Source organism: Berghia stephanieae, chromosome 2 (assembly GCF_034508935.2).
Source record: "Berghia stephanieae isolate SIO BIC M18660-M18661 chromosome 2, UCSD_Bste_1.3, whole genome shotgun sequence".
Classification (NCBI taxonomy): Eukaryota; Metazoa; Mollusca; class Gastropoda; order Nudibranchia; family Aeolidiidae; genus Berghia; species Berghia stephanieae.
This window is the reverse complement of record NC_088361.1, coordinates 61,534,123-61,544,122: the sequence shown is the minus strand read 5'-3', so window position 1 is coordinate 61,544,122 and position 10,000 is coordinate 61,534,123. Positions and strand designations below refer to the sequence as shown.

Genomic DNA, 10,000 nt, shown 5'->3' with positions numbered 1-10,000 from the left:
GAAGAAATGAGGGGGCGTGTCTTCCACTGAAAAAAAAGACAACAATTGTAATGGTTTAGGTGCGAGATGGCCGGATGGAAAAGTGTTTTGGTTTCGGATTTCCGGTGGACATAACGAACTCATCCTTAAACGTAAGTGCTTCAGATAGTTGACTATATATTTTGCTGCTTGTTTGTTTATTTACTTCAGTTTGTTATCTATTTTTCTCTCTCAGTCTCACTCTTTATTATTATTATCATTATTATTATTATTATTATTATTATTATTATTATTATTATTATTATTATTATTATTATTATTAATATTATTATTATTATTATTATTATTATTATTATTATTATTATTATTATTATTGTTGTTATTATTATTATTTCTTTTTTTTTCTTTGACTTTAAAACTCAAATGTCATAATGTCTTGCCTTATTTCGTTTGGGTGGTTGAAAATGTCTGCACTCTGTTCTCTTTTCTTAGCCAGAAAAAAAATAATAAAACCGAATACCCGTACAACCCAACATTGAAGCTTTGCCAATTTTTTAAAACTTTCTTTTTTGTTTTGTTGGTGGTGGTGTTGTTGTTTTTGTTGTTGTTCTTGCTGTGTATAGCAATATTTCATACAACGAATTACCACTAGTCCTTGTCTGATGGTAACTATCAATAATTTATTTTAAAAAATAAATCAAAACGGAAATGTGACCTACCGTATCAAAACGGTATTTATTATGTCTGGATGAATCGCAAACCGAAAACCTGGATTTAGAATTAAATGATAATATGAACTTTGCGGTTGATGTTTTTTTTTTTTTTTTTTGGGGGGGGGGGGGGTTTCTTTATATTTTGTTTTTGCACTGTAAGAAATGTAATTTATTCTTTACAAAAACGATAAAAAATAGCCCAACGTTTCATATTTGTGACTGTAGATTCAGTTTGCAGTCCATCCCGACATAATACTGCTTAGAGAAGATGGGTAACAAATGTTCACATTTTCTTCATACATTGATGGAAACACACAGGTGAGTTCGTTACATCTCTGATGACGTTATATATTTAATATATACCTTATTTTAGCATCAAACCTAAGGTCGCTTAGTTCATTAGCATTATTCAATATTCCATTACCTGAGGCCTTCACCTTTATTTTCATTAAATCGGCTATTATGTATTGTGAAAACATCTGTGAAAGAATACATTAATCTTGAGAGAGAGAGAGAGAGAGAGAGAAAGAGGGAGAGAGAGAGAGAGAGAGAGATCGAAGGAAAAGAGAGAGAGAGAGAGAGAGAGAGAGAGAGAGATGAAGGAAAGAGAGAGAGGAGGAGAGAGAGAGAAAAGAGAGAGAGAGGAGAGAGAAGGAGAGAGAGAGAGAGAAGAGAGAGAGAGAGAGAGAGAGAGAGAGAGAGAGAGAGAGAGAGAGAGAGCGAAGGAAAAGAGAGAGGAGATGAGGAGAGAGAGAGAGAGAGAGAGAGAGAGAGAGAGAGAGAGAGAGAGAGAGGGGGGGGGGTCAAATGTGTCTATCTGCACTGGTAGGGTTATTAGTCGTATTTGCTAATTACAATCTATTAGTAAAAAGGTATTGATATATTAATTAAGGAGACACACAGGTCATTTAGCACAGAATATGACTTGTCCAGGGAAATGCAATGATATTAAATTAGATTATGTGAAAATATGTTCAGCAAAAAAATTAAAGCCGCATCTATTCCAAATGATATTATTTTAATAACAGATATATAAGTAAATAATCAAAATGTAACGCAATGAGTGCCCAATTATACGGCATTATGATATTTGAATAGATTTTGATTAAGGAGTAAGACATTATCTAATATAATATTATGAATCCATGTATCAAAAAAACGCTTCTTGTTCTAGTTGTCGCACTCATGTATTTACATGTTGATAAACATGTAGTGAGGAGTATGGAATTAACCCTAACCACAATACAACATAAAGTAAGAACCGATGGCTGCCATAAAGTAAAATTCCCTGGCCTTGACACATTTGCCCAAGATATCTCAAAGACGATAAGGATGATCGGGCTGGCCACGGCAGGCCGGGAATATTGTCTTCCTCTAAATAATCTTGGTACTTATATTGGCAATGTAGGAGCGTGCATTGTCATGTTGAAAGATATTGATGTTATTTCTCGTTGCTGGAACAACATGATGCCCAAGTATGTCATGCCGACATATTTCTCCAGTCATTGGTGCCATGAATGAATAACACTTCCGTTTTTTAAAAGAACTTATTCAACCCCAAACCATTAGGCTACTACCTTCATTAGGTGCATGTAAGTATTACGTGCATTATGTGCTATACAAGTCCCATTATTGCGGCACGTGATCATCTCAGGTCGATAGTGTTTCAAGGTTGACAAAGAAATGAAAGAGAAAAAAAAACAACTCATCAAAACTCAAACACGCGTTTTTCAATGGGTTGCTCATAATCATTGTTTAAATTTGACCAAATTCGGCACACAGATATCTAGACAATTATTTAATTATTTATTCTCTGAAGTTTCTTGAGTCTATGTTGAAGGATGGGCTCACAAATAATGATTTAAAATTAGTGAGGCTTTAATGTTTTTGCTCAATCTTCTACATATATCCAAAAGAAACAGCAAAAACATAAACTTTTCTACAGACATCTACATATTAATTACCCTATGATAAAGTCTATATTATAGCATCTGAATATTTTACTTTTGACAAGAAATGAACATTGAAAACAAAAGACGATATGCGAATACTCTTTCGAACTATGTTTACCTTGTTCTATTAAGAGTTACGGAAAGAGGGAGTGACAAATATTGAATCTTTATTTTTTAAAAATATTTTTTTTTAAAAGAGAAAAAAAAAACCCCAAAAAAAGAAAAAAATCTAAAGGAAAAAGAAATTCTAGAGCTAACATCCTTTTCAGCGAAAATGAAATCAAATTATATAATCATCATTACTATTATCATGTGAGCGACAACAATCATGGATGAAGATGATAAATTGAACAATAAGGTTTAGGAGGAATAATGGTCAAAGCGTAAGTCGTAAAATATGAGTAAACGTTGGAAACAAGACAAAGCTCGGGAAGGAACTATGCCTAAAACGTTTCTTTCAAATCTCCTGGTTGGATATTTAAATCCCATTAAATAATCCACTCACAGTTTTTGATTGGCCCAACAGCGTGACAAGACCAAAGGTCTGCAAGGTCCTCCTCATGGAGATTGATCGCTTCGCTCACGCATGCCATGAGTTTGGACTGACAATAAACCTCAAGGAATCCAACATAATGGGTCAAGACTCAGCAGCATCCCTTGCATATCAATCGGCGACAACGCCCTAGACGTGGTGGTGGATTTTACCTACATGGGTTCAACAACCTCTCTCACTAGACACTGAACTGAACTCTTGCATCGGCAAAGCAGCAACAGAAATGGCTCGCCTACCAAAGACGGTATGGATTAACGCCATGCTTTCCACAAACACCAAGATGAGAGTGTACCAGGCCTGCGTTCTAATCACGCTCCTCTACAGCAGTTAGTTATGCATTCTATACACGCGCAAAGAGTGCAGATTCAATGCCTTATATCTGCACAGGCTTAGAAAAATTATGGGAATCACCTGACAGGACCATGTCCAAAATAAGGACGTGCTCGCCATAGCAAAATCTCAATTAAGTTTGTCCTCATTTCCCAGAAATGACTACCCTGGCTTGGTCACAGTGTACTCATGCAGGTTGGTTGAATCCAAGATATTCTTTATGACCATCACGCTACTGGCATCAGAACAACCGACAGCTAGTTTCTCATATTCAAGGGTGTCTACAAGAGACACCTGAAACCGGCAACATCCACCCCGTCGATCTTGAATTCATGGTTGCTGACAGAGACGCTTAGAGACCCACAATGGAGAGCAGCATACAGTTGTGCGAGGGTAGAAGAGAGGACCAGTGGGAGGAGAAAAGACAACGCAGATGACAGAGAGCAACACCAGTGGCATGACCAAGAGGGACTGACGTGGAATTCAACTGCAGCAATTGCAACATGATCTGCCGCTCCCAAATCAGCCTGTTTAGCCACATCAGGCGCTGCCATTCAACCACAGACTGAGTTTACCATGCACAAAGACTCCATTGTCTTCCGAGACAGACGTATACCAACAGTTTTTAGCAACAGGCAATCTAATACATTTATCCAAAAATTCCAAAAATGTGGTGGGAGAAAGACCTTTGAAAGGGAGGAAGTTGAAAAATCACTCATCTTCTGACGTCTTCGTGTATGAAAAAAGTCATTAAACAGAGAAAGTTACTTGACTATCTACCGATAAAACAAGAAAATCATTTTAAAAATGATCGATTAAAACGACCCTCAATTAATATATCTTAGAAATCCAAGGTTTAGAACTTTATAACAACTTGAGGGTCATTTTAATCAATCGATTTGTGAAGTAAGAATTTTCCAGTCAAAATGAACAAAAAGTCTTGTCAGTATAATGTTATGAATGACAATTCTAAGCTTGTACTCAACTGACGATTTTTAAAAAAACCTGACTCTATTTTATCATCCTTGACACGTATTGATGCTCACTTCCTTTCAACAAACTCTTTATGAGATTACTTGAAAACAAAATGACCCAGACTTCATTAATTCGATGGACTTACAAACACACTGTAAAAGTTAAATTTAATGAGAATGATGTTACTCGCGGCACTTTCCATTTATTCGTCAACTGATTTAAGTATGCAATGTAAATTTTTTACAACGGTTACTTCAGATTTTGTACAAAACATCAGTTCTAATTATCTATATGAGGGCAATGGGCAAAGGTTTTATTGTTAATAAGCGAAAGTTACATCAACTCTAAACATGGTTAAAAGACATTTCATTGATTAGGAAGTCTCATGTAAAATGTGTTAAGTTAAACAAATCCTCGATTACATACGATATGGAAATTAATGATTTAGCTGAAAGAATGGTTTTGTCAGATACAATAAGCACGAACATAAATAAAAGGGTGGGTTGATATGAAATGAAACTACGAGTATAAGCCATTAAAATATGCAAAATCTACACATTCTGAATATGATATTCATGTACATGAAAAATATTATGACATAGTGATAGTCTATGTACGAACAAAAATAACATTTAAAAAACAAACATTTGAACCAAAAAAAAAGCTTTGTATAACCCAAGAAAGACAGACTGACAAACCCATAAGTATGCCTTTTATTTTTAGCTTGCGTGATTTAATTCGTTTTACTTTAATTAATCATTCAATGAAAAAGAAATTTAAAATTATACTGTATTCATCACAACACAGGACTTGTAAAAAGAATTACTCGAGTAACATTTAATCATTCTTTTTTTCAACTTACGAACTGACAGCGGAAGTCAACTGACACCATAATCCTTTGTTAAAATATAATAACTACTTTTCTTTAAATTTCGATAACTCCGGGTTATGACGTCAGCTATTAATATTTCAGCGATGCATAATGGTCATGTTTGTCAGCAAAAAATATCCTATAATTGATATTTATTAAACTGAGAGTATACATAGTTTCCATGACAAATTAGACAGAGTGAAGGATTGATTCAGAAAGGCTTGGCTTGGAAAGAACCGAGGGGGAAAAATAGAGTTATATTAAGAGGATTCACGAATAACTCTTTTTTTTAAACACGTCCATAAAATTGCATTGTGACCAACGATCTCAGGTTTGAAAGTTTTTGACAAGAAGAGGGTCATCGATATTTAAAGAACAAGTTTTTCTGGCCAACATTTCATAAATGTGCTTTTAAAGAGAACGACAAACAAACTTTTAACGGCATGAGGGTAAGGAATACCACGAAACCTCATCTCTCCCACAAAATCGATCTTCCATGGAAGTATAAATAAGCGAGGCCATTGGAAAGAAGATTATAAGCGTTATTCACAGCCATCAACGGTTAAGTGACAGAAACACAATATTAGAAAATGTGAAGATATGTTCATGGTTTCTCCATGAAATTGAGTAATGTCTCTTTTATGAACATTTGAGATCGTCTGATGAGACCCGTTACAGGTCAAATCAATGTGTAAATAATGCAAATATCAATTTTTTAAAATTTTCTTCAAGACGTGACATGAAGGGTCTTTACAAGAGGAGTGATAACATGATCAGATGGGCATCGTCTGAGCTGCATAATATGTCTATCAAGACAGCTTTGATCTGCACTGTTTAGAATTTTCTTCTTCTTCTTCTTCTTCTTCTTCTTCTTCTTCTTCTTCTTCTTCTTCTTCTTCTTCTTCTTCTTCTTCTTCTTCTTCTTCTTTTTTCTGTTAAAATCTTTCCATTTCATATTGGTAGATGTAGATGAGATCATATGCGGTCACATCAATGCACTTTATCTAGATTTTGGCAGCTATTTTGAAAAGTTTAATGACGGTAGCTGACAGAAGAAGGAACATTCGATTATGTGGCATCATCATACAATTGTAAAGAAACTCTTTGACAGTTTTCTGAACACCTAGAAAATAGAACGTTCAGTCACGTTGCAAATCCCTATTGGGCCAGGCGTATACAAGTTCTTAATCTTTTTGACTGTTTTCGTGAAGGTTAAAAAAAAAAATAAATAAATAAATAAATAAATAAATAAATAAACGAAACGGGCGTCATTAATTTTGACAAGGTTTAACACAAGAAAGAGCCCATCAAAGCCAACAATAAAAAGGACGAGTCCATGAAAGCGCTGCCAAACGCATATTGCCAATATGATTGATAACAAAGAAAATGAATGACTTAGAACGTATCTAGACGCATTTCGATGATTTCCTTTAATACAGACCAATTTTTGAATAGCAATCTTTTATTATTCACATCATTTAATAATAATGACTTAAGTTTAAAAGTTTCAGAATTGGTTTCCCTGGTCACATAATTTGATAATGCGTATTTATTCATGGGAAATAAAAATAATATCTCAACCACTAATCTGCCGTACTCTGGGAAAAAAAATACATTAAAACAATTTTGGCCAGAAAACTCGTCCTTCATTCAGGGAAAATTTTTAAAAAGTGTTTTGTTTTCAGAGTACGGCAGTTTACTATAAACATCAAATTTTCTACAAAGGCAAAATGAAAACTGTCAAAGACATTCTCCCATTATTATGGGCTGCTGTTTAAAAAAAAAAATTATTACATGTTAAAATACGTGTACATATTTGTTACAACTACAAAGCTAGCTAATTCCTTTCGCTTTGGATTCTAAGAAAAAGTAACTCTCACCTGCCGAACACATTACTGGCACATCGTCAGACAAGTCTAAAGATTTGACGAAACAAGGCAATTTGTAACAACACAAAATCAAATCTCTTTTTCAAATATGGTCAAGTCTCGTGACTCTTTCTATCCTTTTTCTAACAAGAATCGATATTCTACATTAGCTAACCAAAGAAAGGCAAGACGATTAATAGCGATCAGTAGTCACTCGCCGTGCGACTTGAAGGTTAAGGTTCGAATCCCAATCAAGACAAAATATATATTCTTCTTGTGATCTTGGAGCTTTAATCACATCGTAGGCGGACTAAAAGTAGATCCTTCTAGTTGTCTTGTTCGGAGAAGGGCTTTAAACTAAAACTTAAAAATTCGAACCAAAAAGAGCTCTATGGGTGGGAACATCATTTCAGATTAATCAACTGTTTTAAAAATAGAATTAGAAGGGGAAAAAAAACCCAAACAAATACAAACAAACTTCTAATCGAGTTGACATGAAATATAATTGGCCTCATTTGGTTTACAGGGAAGTGTTAAATGATAGGTAGACTTCAGGCAACCACCTTCATAAGGTGCATTTATAATCTTTATAACGCAATCTTCTACAGGTCAAACCTCAGGGCAATGCAGATGATAAAAGGGTTGAAAAAAACAACTGTGAGTCAATTGCCTGTATCACCTTGCCATCATCAATGTGCACTCAAACCGAGTGATCCTTTCATTAATTGTTGTTTCACAACACAGTAAAAATGCCACCTTCTCTCATCTTCTTGAAACACGTTTGATTAAGTCGATTTGGGGTGGGGGAATGAGGGGGATGGATGGGGAGAGGGGGGGGGGGGGGGCTCAGGTGCTGACAGCACATTACATTGAATTAAAGGGCAAATCAATTACAATAAATTAATAAATAAATAGATAAATAAATTAATAAGTGAATAAATAAATAGATAAATAAATACATGACAGGATTAATAAATGACTATTTATAGAAATGTAATATTGATTGATACATAATTCAAGTGAAAGTAATTAAACAAAATAAGCGAACATGAAAAAAAACAACACCCCCCCCCCCCAAAAAAAAAAAAAAAAACCAACAAAAAAAAAAAACAAAAAAACAAAAAAAAACAAACAAAAAAAAACAAAAAAAAAAAACAACAAAAACAAACAAACAAAAAAAAACAAAACAAAAAAAAACAAGACGTTATTGGTAACAATGCTAGAATAGAGTTGTAATCGATAACAATAATAAAAGTAATACAGTTAAAAGTGCAGTGATAATGATATGATGATGATGATGATGATGATGATGATGATGATGATGATGATGATGATGATGATGATGATGATGATGCGGTGACGATTATGGTGATGATACAAATAATAATTGAAATGATAACAACAATAAAAGTGATAATGACATGTGATAATAACTGATTCCGTTCCCAAAGTCTGCCTGAAAATAAGAAAGTTAACACTATACATCAAGTGTTGGTGCACAAGAGAAGTGCTGGAGTGGTACAGTCAAACCATTCAAATTTGGTTCTATTAGGCCTGTTGATATTCAAGCTTTACGAAAATCCATGTCGTGAATAAAACAAAAAAATATCAAAGATATGTGTATATATATATATATACAAATACAATATATATATATATATATATATATATATATATATATATATATATATATATACATATATATATATATATTCTTTTTTTGTTTTGTCAATATAATATTGACTTACCAGGTGGTTCAGCACAGAAACCACTTGTAGAATAAGGCGCTGATTTGAGGGACCGTCTCAACTGGGAGCTTTGGCGTGACCCGAATTCATCATCTGACGCTCTCACAATAATGTCTTCCTGTTACCGACAAAGAAACCAAAGATGAAACATCGTTTTAAAAGAAAAAGGGAATACGAAGCTAGAAGCTTCTAGAAGCTGTGGCCTGTAAAAAGTACCTAATGTAGAAAAATGAATATAAACACTTTAAAAATGAACAAAATACCAAAACCTGGAACGTTTTGGGCTCAAGCCCAATACTTCAGCCAATACCAAAAACAGTACTAAAACGTGAATACATCACGTGAAACCCAGACAGAAGGCGGAAAAGTTCTGAAACAATACCAAAAAAAAAAACAAAAAAAAAAACACGACGTTACGGCTATTGGCCTTCATCGGGTCAGACAAATTATGAAATTAACACGGAATGACACGTTTGAGAAATATACTAGGGCAGAAAGATCCAGATAAATAAGAAGATATGTCGGAGAAGTAAGTTATTATCTTTCAAAAAAAAGGAACTATACATTTGACTGCTTTCCTCACGACTAAAGACCCCCATCAGAACGAGGGGGAAACCCCCCCCCCCCCCCCCCCCCCCCCGCCTCCAAAAGAAATAACAAATAAAAACCACCAAAAAAAAAACAAAAAAAAAAACCAGCAACTGGAATAAAGTCAGAGATACCAGTAGAATGGGAAAACCGATATTTGGGATAGAAGACAAAGCAAAAGTGACATTTCCGCCCGTCATGAGGGACCAGAAGACCCCACCCACCCAGTAACAAGAAACTGATCATGTGTCTGACTGGCAAACAGTAAAAGGCACAAATAGTTGTAAGACCGCAATGAAAAAAAGGAGCGAGACCACCATTTATTTTAGGTAAAGAATTGAATGCATTTAGCGCATTCACTTTTTAAAAACTAATTGTCATCGTAATGTACAAAAATAAATAACTCCGAAAAATATCAAAATA

The 10,000-nt window shown here is 34.4% G+C and overlaps 1 protein-coding gene across 5 annotated transcripts in view; it reads right to left on the bottom strand.

Moving 5' to 3' along the window:
- Positions 1-10,000, bottom strand: part of LOC144965280 (voltage-gated inwardly rectifying potassium channel KCNH6-like) — a 302,154-nt gene that overhangs the window by 13,998 nt on the left and 278,156 nt on the right. For 4 of the 5 annotated variants that reach the window (XM_078900455.1, XM_078900454.1, XM_078900457.1 and 1 more), the window contains 3 exons: positions 8,990-9,107; positions 7,254-7,289; positions 1-26 (listed from right to left, as the gene is read on the bottom strand). The exon at positions 1-26 is cut by the window's left edge and continues 214 nt beyond it. In XM_078900455.1, coding sequence (XP_078756581.1) covers positions 1-26; positions 7,254-7,289; positions 8,990-9,107 — 180 coding nt within the window. The remainder of the gene's footprint in view (positions 27-7,253; positions 7,290-8,989; positions 9,108-10,000) is intronic. The other variant, XM_078900456.1, reaches the window with a different exon arrangement.